Source organism: Ptiloglossa arizonensis, chromosome 7 (genome assembly GCF_051014685.1).
Source record: "Ptiloglossa arizonensis isolate GNS036 chromosome 7, iyPtiAriz1_principal, whole genome shotgun sequence".
Classification (NCBI taxonomy): Eukaryota; Metazoa; Arthropoda; class Insecta; order Hymenoptera; family Colletidae; genus Ptiloglossa; species Ptiloglossa arizonensis.
The window spans coordinates 24,928,194-24,946,467 of NC_135054.1; the positions used below are offsets into that span (position 1 = coordinate 24,928,194).

General features: G+C 45.0%; 1 protein-coding gene across 7 annotated transcripts in view; it reads left to right on the forward strand.

The window, feature by feature from the left end:
* The window catches only part of LOC143149337 (protein kinase shaggy), a 31,642-nt gene extending 14,972 nt beyond the window's left edge, over window positions 1-16,670 (forward strand). For 2 of the 7 annotated variants that reach the window (XM_076316627.1, XM_076316628.1), the window contains exons 2-8: window positions 7,244-7,434; window positions 7,875-7,958; window positions 9,075-9,185; window positions 9,671-9,908; window positions 9,978-10,171; window positions 11,220-11,282; window positions 11,879-14,282. In XM_076316627.1, coding sequence (XP_076172742.1) covers window positions 7,244-7,434; window positions 7,875-7,958; window positions 9,075-9,185; window positions 9,671-9,908; window positions 9,978-10,171; window positions 11,220-11,282; window positions 11,879-12,259 — 1,262 coding nt within the window. In that variant the 3' untranslated portion in view covers window positions 12,260-14,282. Of the gene's footprint in view, window positions 1-5; window positions 3,947-7,222; window positions 7,435-7,874; window positions 7,959-9,074; window positions 9,186-9,670; window positions 9,909-9,977; window positions 10,172-11,219; window positions 11,283-11,878; window positions 14,283-14,846 lie in introns of those variants that run through there. The other 5 variants (XM_076316625.1, XM_076316623.1, XM_076316626.1 and 2 more) reach the window with 5 other exon arrangements.
* The last annotated feature ends 1,604 nt before the right edge of the window (window positions 16,671-18,274 follow it).

Genomic DNA, 18,274 nt, shown 5'->3' on the forward strand with positions numbered 1-18,274 from the left:
ACGTACGAGCCAAAATTGTGAACCACCGATCGAAAACCGACGCTCCGATGTTCCATTTGTCTCGTCGAGTTCGAACAGCTGTTTCTCGAACGTATTCGATCCGGTACGAAAATATCGAGACTCGTCGCGTCGCGTCGCGGAAAACAAAGTAACGGAAAGGTGTTTTTACGCGTTCGTAAAACGTCGAGTGTCGACCGTTCGTTAAAAGGTCCGACCGCCCGTACGATCCGTAAGCCTCGAGCGGTATTCGTCGTTTGCTCCGAACGTTCCTTACCCATTACCGCTCGGAGCACAAGGACTCTTGGTGCGAAAGATACGCCGCGCCGCGCCGCACCGCACCGCGCCGAATCTCTGGGTTGTCGACTTTCCCTCGACTTTCCGGAATATTTGAAAAAGAAAAGCAATTTCTTTTACCGCGAGCGCGGATTAATTACCGTCGATACCCTTCGTTCGAACCGCTCATCTATCACAGTTTCCTGCGCTCGCTCTTTCTTGTTTCTCCGAAGAGACCTGGAAGCTAGCCAAAGGCGCACCGACCAACCTGTGCCCGATGACGACATTATCCCGAATCTAGATTAGCGCGAACGAACCCGTCTCTGCCCTAAAATTTTGTTCCGCGTGTAGCAGCGCGTCCAGCGACTCTCTTTTCGTTGACCGATGCACGCTCGCTCGCTCGCTCGCGAATCGTCGCGTTCCGATTTTTCTTCCGGCTGGAACGCGCGGAGCCTCGCGAAAAGAGAAGAAAGTAAACGATTGAATCGGTTTTTCTTCCATTCGAGTTACCGCGTCGCCGAGCAACGCCAACGACGTACGAAAACCGTTGCAAAGGAAGCACGTGTCGTTTCTCTGCTGCCGATTGTAGATGGTCGACGCGCAACAACGGAAAACGAGGTAAAAGCTGGTCGAGGCCGCCCCTGCGCGATACACGGCCAATCCGGTTTAAACTCGAACAATGTTCGGTAACGATGAACGGTTCCTTTCGAACCTTTGGTCCTGTTCGTCCATAGCGTAATTAGGTAGCGCGTGATCGGCGAACAAAAGAAATATAGTATGTAAACGAGCGATCGAGGAAAGCCCCGTTGGGATAAACGTTCGATCGTTGAAGAGTCTAGGTATGTATTTAGACGTAGGTTCGGCTACGCAAGTTTCCCCGCGAGCGCGCGTTTGGCATTCCTCGCGGTGGGAAAACACTCGCGTATTTCGAGACGAGGGAAACCGATGGAGCCAACGGCGACGAATCGCGGTTAAAGCTCGGAAAGGACAGGAGGCGTTATCGTGGTCTCCTGCGCGTTTCGATCGTTCTCTGGACGATCGTACTACGTTCCGCGAACCTGGCGTTACCGACCTTCGGTATACGTATCCGAACCGAATAACGAACAACGTTCACCGCGTTACTCGCGCGCATCTTGTTTTTTTCAAAGACGTCGCGATATTTGCAACGGCTCGAACGCGTCTCACGTGCACGCGTAGCCCGTGTGCCGTGGCGAGACACTGTTATCTCCTCGTTACGGCTAAATATAGCGAATGTCCTAACCAGCGTTCAAACACGGCCGATATCGTCGATGCTGTCGCTGCTACGCGTCTCTCTTCCAAGTTCGAAATATTCGTGCGATAACGTTTCGAGATAACAACGCGGAGGATCCCGATTCTCGAAGCGATTCGAGGTTCTCGAGGAAACCGTGAAGAGCGATCCGATCCCTTCGGAGTCCGGAGGCCGGCGGGTCGGCGGGAAAGAAAAACGTTCGTTCGGAGAAGGCGCGATGTACGGCTAGGCGCGTCGACTTCGAATCGGTAGTTCGCGGAGGCAAAAGGAATCGTGAAAAACGATCGGTGGTAGAGGTCGCGAAGCTATCGTTATTTTCGAGCGTACCGTTCGAGTTTATCCGCGGTTTCGTCTCGAGTAAGATTTTCGTTCGTCGATCGTTTCGTATCGCGATCGGAGCGTTAGAAACTGGCGTTTCCGTGGCGATATCCTCGCTATATACTTGGAAACGGTCCGAGCAGAGTTCGTACACGTTCGCGGACACACCCTACCGCGAAATTCTACTTTGCAAAACTGGCACGTTCTACTTAATCCGACGCGTAATGTCCGTCATTGGCGACGCGATCCGCTATAAATAGATTTTATCGCGAATAATCCTCTCGCGTCACGTGGCATCGTAAAGAGTTTATTGCTGCGCGCGAACGAAATAATATATTTCCAAGTGGCGCGTTTCTCGTAAAACTCTTTTCGACGGTCGAGCCCTCCGTTGCTTCCCGGAACGTTCTTCGACTCTTTCGTCGACGAGTGGGTAAGACCTTACCGAAGAAAAAGCTTTCCCGAGGAAGCTCGCTCCGTTCTTTGCTCGCCGATAACCTTGCGAACGAGGCACGCTCGCAGCCGCGTTCGCTCGCGCGCGCCAAAATTTCTTTTCGCCCGTTCTCGATAAAGAAAATTTGCGTCGCGTTCGCCGATAAGGATAGAGATCGAACGTAAAAAATGGAAATATCACGAGCGAACGGCCGAACGAGCAAAAAGAAGGTCAGTTTCGCGACCAACGTCCGCGATACTCCCCTTCGGTGATTCCCCCACTCGGAAGCTGATTCTTCGGCGGCGGGTAATGGCGATTGGCGGCGCGTTCGGTTTAGTCGCGTGCCGAGCCGCCGCGGAAGAAGAACGTCCCCGACGAGGTAGCCGCGATCCTCTCGACGACGCGCAGCTCGACCATCGAAGAGCTTCGCTCGAAGCGTATCGCGGACGGCCGGGACACCTTTCGGGAAGATCGAAACGCAACGGGCGATCGGAGTTGTTCCCACCGGTCTCGTTGCGACCGAGGAAGAGGACGAGAGCCAGCCGACTCTTGTGCGTTCAGTGGCGATCTTCGAACCGAACGACCGCGAGAGACCGCCGAAAGTGACATCGTCTCGCTCGATGATATCGGAGGTTCGCGAACCAACCTCGAATCGAACGCCCTCGCGAATTCTTCCGCTTGGGTCTCCAATGGTCGAATTCCCGTATCGCTCGATCCGGTCGGAGGTTCGCGGAGCGAATCGGAACCGCGCGCAGATCGGCCCTCCCGAATCGCGAGTCTACGGCTTTCGATTGAAAGTTTCCTCGGTTCCGTGTACTCGGATAGCGTGTCACAGTGCTCGGTAATATCGTCCCGAAGCCGACTCGCGATCGTCGAGTGGTTTTTTTTTTTTTTTTTTTTTTTTTTTCGTTTTACGACGGTGACGTCGACGGTGTTGTTACGGAAGCTCCGCACCGAACGGATACCGGCATGATTTTTCAGAACGGTGCGGAACCCGGCGGGTCCCGTTCGCCTCGGGTCAAAGTCGATCGTTAGCGATTCGCCGTGCCGTGTCGTGCCGTGCCGTGCCGTGCCGTGCCGTCCTGTGCCGTGCCGTGCCGTGCAGTGGCGTTTTTGCGCGATTAGTGACATCGTCGCGTAACAATCGGTGAATTGCTTCGAACCAATGGTCTTTCGGACGATAAACGAACAAACCTCGTCGTCTCCCGTGTTTCGTACCGTGTTCCTCGACGCGGTATCGGTATCGATATCGAAACCGATATCGATATCGATATCGATATCGATATCGATGACGGCCGACCTTCCGAACACCATCGGATTCCAAATATTTGCAAACACCCGAAGAAGACGAAGAACGTAGACGCTGTCGTCCAAGTTCGAAAGCGCGAACCGCCAACGAGACGCGTGTTTCCCTACCGGACGAAAACACGGAAAGACGGATTTTACCAATCTTCCGACCGTAAGAGCCGCGATGGCGCCCGCTACCGTCCTAGACTGGTCAGAGCCGAGACAACATTGGCGTTATCCAAAATTTTGCCCGTCCGGTCAACAGAGGCACGAGAGAGCAAAGAGCGCGATGGAGCTGAGCACCAAGGAAGCCAATACCGCGTACAAAAAATTCTGCAAATTCTTGCGCCGACTGGGAAACAAGAAACGTAAGTCGTCGCGCGTACGGCCGGCCAGCCTTTCCTTTCGGTTTTACGTACTTTACGAGCTTTCGCAGAACCGAACGTTTCCGATCGTAAATATTTTTACATCGTCTACGAATACACACCCCTACCACCGTCCGCCCCTGCTCGGAAACCACCGACAGAGCCGACGATCGATTCTCGATCTTCTTCCTTCTTCGACGTTTTCGCCTTTTCCACGAAAGAGGTTGGAAACACGGACGACGTCCCCGAGAAAGAAAATGCTCGCTCGACGAGAACCGATACGCGCGACCCGGTGACATTCATCCCTCGTTATCGATATTTATTTCCGTTACGCGCTTCGTCCCGCGTAAACGCGAGCAGAAAACGATCGATCGGTCGGTCGGTCGGTCGGTCTCTCAACCGTTTCGAAAACGCGACATTTTCTTCCGGATATAGCGTAAATCTAAAGTTTGTAAATTCGTCCGGAAACCCGACTCCGACGAACTTCTCTTCTCGAGAAGAGAAATATCTCGCGCGACTCGATCCCGAGACGCGTTCGTCGGGATTGTACGATAATTACGCGCAAATTGGCCAAGGACGAATCGCGTAAAAAAGTGTTGTCTCCGATCGAGAACCGCTAATCCGAACGGTGTTACGGAAGACGCGATCCGGAATTGTTATTCTCGACGGAAGACGCAACTTTTTTCCGCAAAGATTACGCCGGCAAAGTTCCTTGCAACTGTTCAAATATTTATACGTACGGTGAAACGTGCTCGATAGCGTTCCGTTGGTGCACAATCGAACTACGCACGCTCGCGAGGAACGCTCGCTGCGAAAGCGTTCCCTCGATGTTCTCCGAATACGATACAGGGCCGTATCGCGCGGCTACCGAAACGAGAGAAAACGAAGAGACAACGTTACTCGACGACGTTGCTACCTTTCCAACGCTTTCGCGAGCAACGCCAACTATCCTTTGTATTCGTCCGCGCGTTTCCCTCCATTTCCCGACAACGCTTCTACCGTCTGTCGAAGATCGCGAAAACGTGTGCAATATACTTTTGGCACGTTCCACGTTGTTCGAAGATACGTCTTCTTTTACTTTCGACCTTGTCCTTTGCGCATCGACGACGAGATTGCAGCTTTTCCGTGAAAGCGTTTACCCGTGAAATGTCACACGATGGTCGTTTACGCACAGGCCGCGAGAAAAGGTCGAGATCCTCCGATGCGCGCGAAACGCGTACGGGCGGTGAGCGGTGAACGGTGAACGGTGAACGGTGAACGGTGAGCGGTGAGCGGTGGGCGTCGGAAGCGCCGGGTACGCGCATCCGGATCCTTGGTTTCCCGAACTTTTCACCGCACGATGGATTCGCTCGGCTCGGATCCAAATCTCGGCGACGCTTTTGCCAGAGATCGCCGCCGTTTGACCCACTTTCGTTCTTCGCGCGTCCCTAAGGACCTCCTCTCGACCGGAAACCAGGAAAACGTTTCCGAACGCTCGGCTCGTTTCGCGAATCGTCGCGAAAGGAAACGGAGGAGGTTTTCCCTTGTTCGCGACAACGATTCGAAGCCCGATCGAATTCCCTTTCGCTCGATTTCTTTTGCCCCGCAGTAACGACCAAAGAGTACGAACGATGATCCGCGCAGAGGTTTCGCGCGTTACTCGGAATGCTCGTAAATTCGAGGGAAAAAGAATCGAGGTCCGAAGGTCGGTTCTCCGTCGGCTCTACGGTTTCGCGTTTCGTCGCTCGTAAATCGATCGTCACGGGACGGGCCGAGATACGCGGTAGCTACGTACCGCGATCTTGACCGGCCGATTCGATCCGCTTCGATCCGCTTCGATCGTACTCGCCGACTCGCCAACTCGCCAACTCGCCGACTCGCCGTTTGCGAGCTTCTTCTCGAATCCGGACGGTAGCCAGGTACCGGGTTAGGTGTACACCGGGCGAGTCGACGCCACGATCCAACGAACCTTGCCACGAACGTTCGGCTGGTAAAGAATTTTCTTGCAATTTTTCCTTCCGCGACGAAATTCGAGCGTTCGAGCGTTCGACCGTTCGACCGTTCGACCGTTCGAGCGTTCGACCGTTCGAGCATTCGACCGTTATCGAGAAAAAAAGGACAACGAAAGATAGATTTCGCGAAAATTCCGACGAATCTTCTCGTTCGTGTCCTTCTTCCGAAGCGAATTCCCGATTGCGATCGATCGGAAACGAAACATCGAGGCTCGTTCGGCAAGTTCACGTCGGTTTGCGCGCGCACCTTGAGCGCAACTGAAGCGAAACATAGCGTTAAGAAGAAAAAGGTTATCCCGAAGAAGATGTTGGCGAAATGTCGAAAAGTAAAGCATGGTCCACGTGGCATCTCATCGTTGGCTGCCCTCGTTCCGTCGATCCACCGAACGACGGTAAACCGCCGGCCGGCCGCGGTCCTTCGAGATCGTAGAAACTGGAGGTTTCGCGGCGAGAGCGTAGCTCGTTGATCGCCCAACAGCTTCCCGACCCCCACGAATTTTCGGTTTCGATCGCGGTCCGTACCTCCCTCGACGGATTATCGGAGCCGTGAAATATACGCGGCGCGAGGTTATTTTCAGCTTAGGTTCGATGAGAAAACCGGTCCGTAAACGCGGACCTCGTATTATCCGTCGTTGCATTTTATCAAGGTTATCCCTCTTGTGGACCGCGTTCGAGCGGCTAGCAATAGAATTACACGCGTCTAAGAACACGTCCGTGCGAGCCAGTAGGTACGCGAGTAACGCTCCCCGAGTCCGAGATACCTACGAGATACGGCCCGGGCCCTCGTTCCTTACCCCCTTCCTAAACGAACGAATCGAGCTATCCGATTACCAGTTTGTGCTAGAAACTAAACGCGATTCCTTCAACAATTTCGCCCATTTTTTATCACTTGGAACGATTCGTGTACAATTACCCCCTACTACTAGTTCCGTTTCGAGTACAACTCGTTTCAACGTTCTTCCCGTTCGTCTGTCCTTGGACCAGCCATTCGATGAAACGTTCCGCGACAACTTCTCCCGGATGTAAACATTCGCAAAATCTACCTTCGAGTTTTCGTATCGTAGCAACTGAATAGAAAGTTACTCGTAACGCGTATATTTCAAGTTTCTCTTCGATGCGGAGCTCTTCCTCTACGTTTCTTCCGAAGCATTTGCGCTACCTACGATAATCCCTTAAAGAACCGATGCTCCTTTAGGCTCGAGACCGGTAGCTTTTTCTTACCTGCCTTCGATTGTACTTTGTTACCTTCGCTGTACTGTAGCGTTGTGGTTTTCGATTGTTTCTATGGGTGGTGCGATGTACAATGCAGGCAAGGATGGCAGCAAAGTGACGACCGTGGTGGCTACCCCTGGTGCTGGTCCGGATCGTCCCCAAGAAGTCGCCTACACGGACACAAAAGTAATCGGTAATGGCAGCTTCGGCGTTGTGTATCAAGCGAAACTCTGTGATACGGGAGAGATGGTTGCCATCAAGAAGGTTCTCCAGGACAAGCGATTCAAGGTAAGGAGGAAACGGACCGAATCACCGAATCACCGAATCACCGAATCACCGAATCACCGAACCCTTTCGTCGCGGGGACCCGCTCGGGATTCGGAACGCTCTTTGCGTCGAACATCGCGGTTCAGGACCGTGTCGAATTATCCTTCCGCCAATTTTATTCCTTCCGCGTAATTGCGAATATCGTTTCGAAATCGACGCAGAGAAGAATACATTCTCTACACGGGATGTTTACTTTCTCCAAATATTTTTTCAACCTTTCCGAAGCAAATTACCTCTTCGCTGAGATTTACATCGCGCGATACGATCCATTCGATATTTACAATTTTAATAACGGGTGCGCGCGCGTACGTATACGCGCAGCGATCCCAATTAAAGATATATTCGAAAAACAAATCTCGACGATACCATATTTATTAATTACATTTTCGTGTTATTTGTAGAACCGAGAATTACAAATCATGCGGCGTCTCGAGCACTGCAACATCGTGAAACTAAAATATTTCTTCTACTCTAGCGGTGATAAGGTAATTATTTAATCGTATTTACACAATGTGCGAATCGAGCCAGATTTTACGAAACATTCGTCGAATGTTTTTCAATTCCGCACTTACGTTCCTTCTATTTTGCAACGTCGTCTCTTCTATTTTTTCTTTTTCTCTTTTTCTCTTTTTCTCTTTTTCTCTTTTTTTCTTTTTTCTTTTCCCCACGATTATTCCGGGTGTCCTGCAATTTGTAACGCGATCGAATTCCACATTTTAAGCGGTAGGTGAAAAATGTGGAACGAAATTTTCTTCCGCGACACTTTCATTTCGAAAAGATCGATTTCGAAGTTACCGGTGTCGATCGAGATTCAATCGATACACGCTTTACGCACCAATCTTCGGAACCGTTGTTTTCGAAAGCAAAGTATGAAAAAAACGCGATTACTCCACCTTTACCGATTTTTCAACGAGGAATCGATCGCCTCCTTTGTTTTCTATCACGGTTTTCTACTCCGTAGACGCTCCGTAACTGTACAACGCGAATCTTTGCGCAAACGGCGTATCGTGGAAAACGGACACTTCCTCCTTCTTTCTTTTTCCCACTTTTAGGAAAAATCTACCTCCTTTCGAGTAACGAAAATCAAATCTCTTTACAATGAATTACCTCTATAAGTTAATTCCGAGTACTCGTATATTAGTTTAATGCATGCGGCATCGTTGTGTTATTTTGTAGAACATCTTAAACGCAACTAATCCAGTTTTTCATGTGGACGTAAGTTAAAAGCGTACCTAGTAGTTTGAAAGAGTCCTTTTGAGAAAATTTAGGCAGTTCTGCTTACAAATACCGAGAGACGAATTACCGAAACGATAATCGTTTTCTTCTCCGAACGGTCGACGATTACATAGAACTCTGAATCTAATAGCTAACGCAGCTTCGCTAGTTATAGAAGAGGATCTTCTAGAAAAGTGTGTTCGCGAATCAAAGGTACCCCGTGCGTAACTGCCCAATTGTTCTTCACACCGATCGATTTTCTATAGCGGAACGATCCAAGCTAGAAACCTAATTTGCTTCTTAACGATGTGCCTTTGAGACGACGCACCTTGCGAGCATATTCAGCCGGCTCGTTTGGTAATAATCGATTTGCAACTTTCTTTTAGAAGGACGAGGTTTATCTCAATCTAGTCCTGGAATACATACCCGAAACTGTGTACAAAGTTGCTCGACATTATAGCAAAAGCAAGCAAACGATACCGATCAGTTTTATCAAGGTAAGTGAACGAACAAATGCGACAACGATATCTCAAATGACCGAACACGATTCGAAACTGTACGGAATAATCGATTATTTTGCGAACGAGTCTTCCCCTTCGAGGAAACTGACTTTGAAAGTGTCGCCCTAGATAGAATAGTGGACAGTGGACAGTGGACAGTGGACGTTCGCGAACCATCGAGATCTCTTGGTCGATGGCGTTCCTACCCACCGATTTTCAAAGCCATTTTTCTCGAAAACGAAGACCGCGAGGGAAACGTTCTATAGTATTCCCAATTTTCGGCATTAAGAATCGCTCGACGAATACGTTTCGAATACGTTTCGAATACGTAAAAATCAACGAGAGATAGATCGTTCCAATGCGATTCACGATGAAATTAGCGGCCAATTTACCGTACTCCCTTTACCGGCCAGATTTTCATTTCGAGGATAAATTAACGTTAAACTACGTTTCTTATTTTTTTTCTTTTTTTCCTTTTTCAGCTGTACATGTATCAACTATTCCGTTCCCTAGCGTACATACATTCCCTGGGGATTTGTCATAGGGACATTAAGCCACAGAATTTACTGTTGGACCCAGAAACCGGTGTTCTGAAGCTTTGTGATTTCGGCTCGGCCAAGCATCTGGTTAGAGGGGAGCCTAACGTGTCTTACATTTGCAGTCGTTACTATCGCGCCCCCGAACTGATCTTTGGTGCTATCGACTACACTACGAGAATTGGTACGTTTGCAAACGTATGGCACGGTCAAACTTACATTATATAATGAAGAAATTCTGTTTTCTCCACAGACGTGTGGAGCGCAGGTTGTGTATTGGCAGAGTTATTGCTCGGTCAACCGATATTCCCTGGGGACAGTGGTGTAGATCAGCTTGTCGAGATCATCAAGGTTCTCGGTACACCGACGCGCGATCAGATACGTGAGATGAACCCCAACTACACAGAATTCAAATTTCCACAGATTAAGTCGCATCCTTGGCAAAAGGTACCCCGCCCCCCTCCCATTATCTAACTTTTTAACCGTATACGAAAAGAAATCGTAACAATAATAACGATACTACTGTCTACACGATATGTCTTAGGCTCTCTAAACGATCTATGTACTTTTCCAATTTGTAACCGGTTACCGTTTTTCACATACACATTCTCACCGTTCTCGTGACTAAGAGCAGCCGTAACAGAGACAGAGACAGAACGAAACTAATAGGGTTACTCGTTGATCACCGTTGCATGAGAAAATATAAACGATTCGTTGATGGCTAAGGTTCTGTGAGTCTCGTTCCTTCTAACCGAACGGTTTTGTTACACCTACCGCGTTACAATCACATTCATCGATACATGTACTCGTGGTTACAGTTAATGCTTCAGCGAATGAGTGGACTAAAGTGTTCCACGGAGCACCAAAAGATTAGAGTAAGTGGTCCCTGTTGAAACACAATGTTTATTACATCATATGGCTGGCAAACATTCCTTTTTACTTTCTGGCCCATCGTACTAACCAGTGTAACCAACTTTCCAGCATCCGAACGGTTATATAGGATACATGCAATTATCGCTAATCGATCCGTCGAACGGAGGACGACCAACCGAAAAGAAACCTTCGTTCGATTTTGCATCGTATAAATCACTCGGCGTGCTCCTTTTCGAACTCGTGTAGTATCCATTTTCTCTCTCGCATAATCATCTTCATCTTAACGTTACTAATCAAAAATTATTTTTTTCTTTTCTCTTCTTTTTTTTTTCTTTTTCTTTTCTTTTCTTTTCTTTTCTTTTCTTTTCTTTTCTTTTCTTTTTTAAACAACAATATGTTGCGATTACTTTTGACGCATCACTTACTCTAATGTTCTGGTGGTAATTGAAATCTGTATTTTCCAGTGTCTAAACAGAAGTATGCAAATTCGATGTTGATTCATTGTTGAAAACGTGTAAGAGTGACGAAAGGTTACCCGAAGCTTGTGATTATCCGATATTCCTAAGTTTATTGTTCCATTGTTTATGTTTTTATGTATCTCAAGTGTATCTTCGTGGTACAGTTCCTGTTACAGTTATCAGATGCGGAACGTGTAGATGGTTTTCTGCAGAAATCTCTTTTTTATGTAAATATCTTTTATTAAAGAATAGTAGATACAGATGACTGGTTCATTGCCAGATTTTATCAGTAAACTTTACACCGGAATAATTTCAGAATTGAGCATCTCATATTACTAATACAACAAAGGTTCTTAAATAAGTTCTTTGGCAAATAAAGTTTACCTTTGTCCATCGTTATCGTGCAATAATAATATGTTTCTCTCTCTCTCTCTCTCTCTCTCTTTCTCTTTCTCTTTCTCTTTCACTCACTCACATACACACACGCGCGCACAAACACACACACTTCCCTGCGTATAAACTACACACGATATCCATCCCGATCAATCTCCATCTTGACCGTTATACGTAGATACGTTTATTCGCGATCGATTGAAACTTTGCATAAAAAAGAAAGAACTTATTCAATGACCTAATACAATCTCTAATACACTTATAGTATGAACTTCAACGAATTTGAACGAAACGTGTTGCTATCGTTTTATCGCTTTATCACAGAACTTCGTACGGTCTGTGTTGTCATGCGAGTTGCTAGTTTCTTCTTAGTCACAGAGGTTAGAGTTTCAACGATATCGAGCTAACAGTGTAATCGTGATGATTTCAGGTCTTCAGGGCACGCACACCCACGGAAGCGATGGATCTCGTCGCCCGTCTCTTGGAATACACACCTTCGTTACGAATGACACCGCTGGAAGCATGCGCGCATCCATTCTTCAACGTGTTGCGAGATCAGACTACAAGATTGCCAAACGGGCGAGAGCTTCCGCCATTATTTGACTTTACAGAGCAAGAATTGCGAATTCAACCTGCTTTGAACTCGATCCTAATACCGAAGTATACGGAGTCTTCGGACAATCCTGGAGGCCAATCGGAAGCCATGAGTGCTGCCGCGGGGGCTAGCGGTAACTCTAGTGATAATAACGTCAGCACCAACACACCTTCCACTACACAGAACACAGACCCCAGCCAATCGAATATGGCTTAAGCTGCTTTATTTTTTAACGTTATAAACTGAGAGAATTCACGTTAGAGCTAGCCTCTTACGGTGGCAAGATGAAAGGAAAACCTGACCTTCCGAGGAGGATGTCTCTCCCTCCCGACCCACCCTCCACCCCCCATCCCTCAGCCCCCGTTGTAAATTGAACTCAATGCAATGGCGATACGAAGTGGTCTTTGAGCTTTGTTCGCTTAAACATATAACACGGAAAACGATTCCCTTATAATGGGTTAGCTAAGGACACGATTCCACTGGCGCGCGAACGCTTGATTGCCACCTTATTGCCAACTTGAATTCAATGTATATATATATAGGAAACTGGCCCGTAACCTCTTTAAACGATAATTGCTATTAAAAAGAAAAAAAAAACAAGCGAAGTTTTCTAGTTGAAAATGTGTAATCTATAATGTCTAGTAGCGCGTTAACGTCGCTTGCGTCATTTCGTTAAGAAAGGAAAAAAAAAGGAAATAAACACTGCGAAATCAGCTTGACGAGTGCCGATGAAAATCACTGATGAAAGGATTACGATGATTAACGATGATCGCTACACTCTCGGCTCGCAAGACGTTTCACTCGCTAAGACTGAAAACTTGCGTTTTCCATCGTTCGTACATTCAATGACAAGATAACGATTCTATTAGATTATACTGGTCCGTGTTTCGTCCCGAGCGAAATAACCACCTGTAGGTGAAAAACATCCAGTGTAGAAAGATTTTTTATTGTGTTCAAATTCTAACGAGCATTGTCACCGATATCGTCGATCGAGAATCGAATCAATCGGTCAGGGAAATACGCAAAACAAACATTTTACGTAGAGAAAGAGAGAGAGAGAGAGAGAGAGAGAGAGAGAGAGAGAGAGAGAGAGAAAGAGTTTCGGTCGGATACAAATACATACATACGCATGCATGCGCGCGCAAAGAGAGATGGAGAGAAACAGACATAGATACGCGCGCGATCTTTATCTCGATCCTATCGTAAGATAAATTCTGCGATGCAAGATATGCCGCGTACATCAGCACAGCTATAAAGAAAACCTATGAAAATAGAGAATAGCAACGGATGTTTCTATTGCCGAGACATGATACAACAGCGAAGAGACAGCCATATTCGTGCCTATCGGTCATGCCTCGACGATTCGATTCGTTAACCCTTCTCGTATTAACGACGCTATTATTATCTAGTACTATTCTTACAAATATTACAATTATTATGTATCTCTCGTAAAATTTTATCGAAATTTCAGTTTCCAAAATTATCTACTCTTCGCGACGAACTTCTACATAGCTTAGCGGAGCGATTTATTTTTTAAGTCACATACAATATTTACCGTGCAATTGTTCGGCGACACGAAAACGAAACGTTTTAAATATTGTTGTCTACGTTTAATACGCAAAATTTGTACGCGCTGTGTAATCCACGAAGCAACCTAAATTATGAACCTTCGTGCTGTGCATCGCCATATGCACGCTGTATGTCCGAAGTATCAGTCATACGGGGCTTCAAATTTTCAATTATCTTCTCTGTGTAGTTAGCTGGTTCGACTCGGCGTACAAAACCACGATTTTTCTTTTCCACTGGATACGTGGCCCTTGAAATAAAAAATGTATACTGGAAAAGCATGTAGAAACAAATATGTACATTACGCGTAATGTCGACTACCCTGTACAGCTGCACCTTCGGGATATGTCGTGCGACTAGCTAGCCACCCATGCATCTACATATCATTGCGTCGCAAGAGAAATAGAAGGAAGGAAGGCTGCCGATAAAAAAGAAGTCTAATCGATTTGGTTCCTTTTTTAAAGAAAGGACGAACGGAAGGAGAAAGCGATAGACGAAGAGGAAGGAGAAAGAGAGAAAGGAATTTTGAGTGAGTGGAACGGAAAGAATGGGGAAGCAAGAGAGTGAGAGGTCTTAGCATTCGTTTTAGAGTTTTATGAATGTTGATGATGTAATTTAAGTTTTAAACAATTAATCATTTTAGCAATGTTTTGCGCATTGCTAAAAGAAATTACATGAATTTATTTCTTTCCCTTCTGGTTTGAAAGGAGAATATCTAATTTTGATATAATTCGGAATGATTCTCACGACCATAAAGAAGAATAGAATCTACCAAGTTTACGATCGTGAAACTTTTCCGACATTTTTCACGCCTCTGCATAAATACGTTATTTATTTTAGAACCTTTTTCCTCCTCCTCCTCCTCCTCCTCCTCCTCCTCCTCCTCCTCCTCCTCCTCCTCCTCCTCCTCCTCCTCCTCATCAACCCCCACCCCCAGCCCCGTCCCCCCAATGTGAGGTAACGGATAATTTAGTGAAACATCAGGCGAGCTGTTCGCAACGCGCTTAGAACGAAGCTCGATGAACATAAGTGTATAGTTCGACTTGCGATCAAAAAAATGTAATTCTGTAGATTTTAATTATTTATGTGCTCCTGCAACGTACAGCTGGCTTGATGTGTCTTCATCTTCGTCAACCGGTACTATAAACGAATACAATCTAACCTATACGTTAGGAAGCGATTGGTTAAGAAATGTGACCGTTCAATTAATTACGTAACGCTTCTTTCGAATTTTCAGGCCGGTAGAAACGCTAAATTCAGAGACAAAAGGAAGAGGTCCCGAATCTAGCTGCGAAACTAGACAAAAAGAAAAAGAGTCTAAAATACATACGAGGTTTGAATCGCACGGCTTCAATATAGATTGTTGGTTATTTATCGTAATTATTATTAATAAATAAATTCATCGATTTAGTTTGATTTAATATTTCTCGTCTTGTCTTAATGTAGTTACTCGACTCGATGCCCAAAACGGTGACAAGTAATAACTTGTATAATCCACAATTCAATTATGTACATTCAACGTGCTTAGAAAATCTTTTTAAGGAGGTCGATACTCGAGATAGACCAAATCTGTGTCTATAGTCGCAGTTGAGATAAGTAACGGAAAGAAAAAAAAAAAAGGGAAAAGAGAAAAAAAGTAATTTATGGTAACAAAGAAAACAACGATGAATCGTTCTACAGGTTCATCCGCGAGGAATTAAATGCACAGTCACTGGCTCGTCGACCAGATCGCACGCTAGTTACAGTGGATCGATTCCGTTCTTAATTTCCTTTTTATTCTTCCGAAACTTGAACGCTACTCGACCACAAGTACACACCTACAAGAATACAGTGAATGAAAAATCGTGTAGGGAAGAGCCCGTGTAAAATACTGAAAGTCTATATATATAAATAAATAAATAAATAAATAAATAAATATATACGTATATGTATATATATATATACATACATATATATATATATATATGTATATGTATATATATATATATATATGTGTGTGTGTGTGTGTGTGTGTGTGTATATGTATATATAATTAAATTACATATATATAAATATATGCAGATTAATTTTAATAATAGCGTTTAATGAATAACATTGCTGCTATTGTAAAGAGAGAAAAGGAAAACTGATTAGAGATGGAAACAAATATTAATTCTTCGAACACTATACTCGTTTGCCTGACATTCATCACCGTTACCATTGCAAAACCACCACTTTCTTTTTCTTTTACCTTATTACATTATGTTGCACTCTTTCGAAGCATCTAGTAAATAAAATGTAATAATTGTGTAAAGAAAGATTAATAAACTAATTTAATATGTATATATATGCATATATGTATGCGTGTGTGTGCATATGTATATACGTCAAATTGCAAAGAGTATTTAATCGCGCTGTATCGATTAAGCGAGATTAGGGGCTTTTTATTAATCGAGCCGTGAATCAGTTTTACGTTTGTCGGCTACTATTCGAAGCGAAGGTCGCTAAAGGTCGTAATATATTTCTACGCGTCTCCTTGGAGATCGGAAAATAGAACAGACGATACAGAAGTTTGGAGTCTCACTGAGAACCACTGCTCCGATGTGGAATAGAAGTTTGTCAGAGCTACTCGTGATGTTCCAAGTAGTTGTTTATCTTCGCCAAAAGCTACTTCTTCTTTTTTCTTTTTTTTTTTTGCCGGTTTTACGGCAGTATTACGAAAATGGACCATTAACTGTTCGTAACTACGAAAGAAATTCAAAGAGAGGGGGAAAACAAAAAACTATTCCGAACACCAGCAGCGTGTGTCCGACTATATACTTGAAGAAATGCCGACTCGAATTGTAGTTTATTGTTACGATAATATTAATTTGTATTATTTTTAGTTCTCGGTATCATAGAACTACAGCGACGAATGTTCGATTAAACAAAATACAATATATATACACACACATCTGTAACTTCGTTTCGTTGTGGAATACATTACAATATTTCTCATGCGATGGCGTATATTTTTAAATTATAAGAGTGATTAATTTAATACGAAATTCGCCAATAAAAGGAAAAAATTGAAATCGGTGAATATGATTGCGGAAAAATGTCTTTTCTTTTTTTTCTCTTTTCTCTTCTCTTCTCTTCTCTTTTTTTTTTTCCTTTCTTTACATCGTTTCGATGCTTGTTTAACGTGCAGATAAAATTGATCGAAACGGCGAAGAATCGTTCGACGCGGTAAAATTTCGTATTAAAGTAAAATTCACATTTTCGCGCAGATTTAATTGTATCGATATTCTTTGTGCTCGAATAATCTCATTTTGTAACGTTTCCTACGTCTGTTATAATCGAGTCTGTTTTTTGTTGTAGGTAGTGAACTATATGTGGAAATTAAAATTACAGGTTAACGATGTGTAAACCACGATTCACGATTCACGATTCACGATTCACGATTCACGATTCACGATTTTCATCGACAAGAGCGACGCAATATCGTGTACATCGGACAGGTTTGCAAATGCCTTCAATGAAATCGTTAACAAAGTAAAGAGGAGGACTGTCGTGGGAACAGATGATTTTGTCCGCTCAAGGTCACTGAGAAGAAACGACAGAGAAAGAACAATTGCGAGAAGAAATACGAAGATAACGTCACACTGTTGATACCGGAAGAGCAAAATTGTCCAACGTTGTTAGTGGTCGTACGTCGTACGGCGCGTTTGCACGTGTACGACGGAGTCGAGGCACACGACGAGACAAGACCGTAAAAGTGGAAGCGACGTTTTCGGCGTGATTTTGTAGCGAGATAAGTGGCCTTGAGGAGGCAAAATTTCTCGTGAAACACGTTCCAGTTTAAACGGAGGACTTTCTTCTAACACGTGTCAATTTAAAGCGTCGATTTTTATACGCGCGTTTCCTCATTTCTACGAATTCTTAATCTAAAAATCGATTAGCGTAACTTGTTGGAGCTTTGTTTTTCTCGTCCGCGCGAACGTGCAAATTGTTTTTGAGAAAACGCGCTTCGATTACCAAACGATACGTGTACGTGTAACGAAACACCTCGTTCCTTTTTATCGAGCAACGCGAAAGAAAAGAAAATGTTAAACGCTCCAATCTCGCGTGAATACACGAAACGATTTCATTCTAAACTATACGATGCACACTCTCTTTGGTCTACTTTCGAAACACTCGTGATCGGTCACGTTTGTTTATAACTTTAACTCGAATCGTAAAATTAATCGCATCTCTTTTCAACTTCGATACAACAATTGTACGTGTATATAAGTATACAATTGGTGAAGAAATAGTCCGTTTGTTGCGCCGTTTAGCGTCCATTTTTCCGATCAGCTCACTGGAAACGAACGTTAAGCGTTTGCGTCTGAGAAACCGACGAAGGCGAGTCTTCGAGATTTTTAGAGGGGGAATTTTAGAAACGGGCGCTACGACAAACGATCGAACTTTTATAAGCTTTTTACTTTTGCACCACTAGCGATTCTGTCCGTACTACTTTGTCGCGTTTACGCGTGTTTTACCTCCGCATAAGATAAGAACGGCAGAAGGTAACGTCGCGGACGACCAATATTTAAGACACTTCTACTATTTTCCTAAGACATAGAAATTACGTTAGAAACGAATCGAACGCTACGAACCGAAAGGTATGGGAACGCGAGTGAGACGTACCCGCAATTTCAGGGCTTC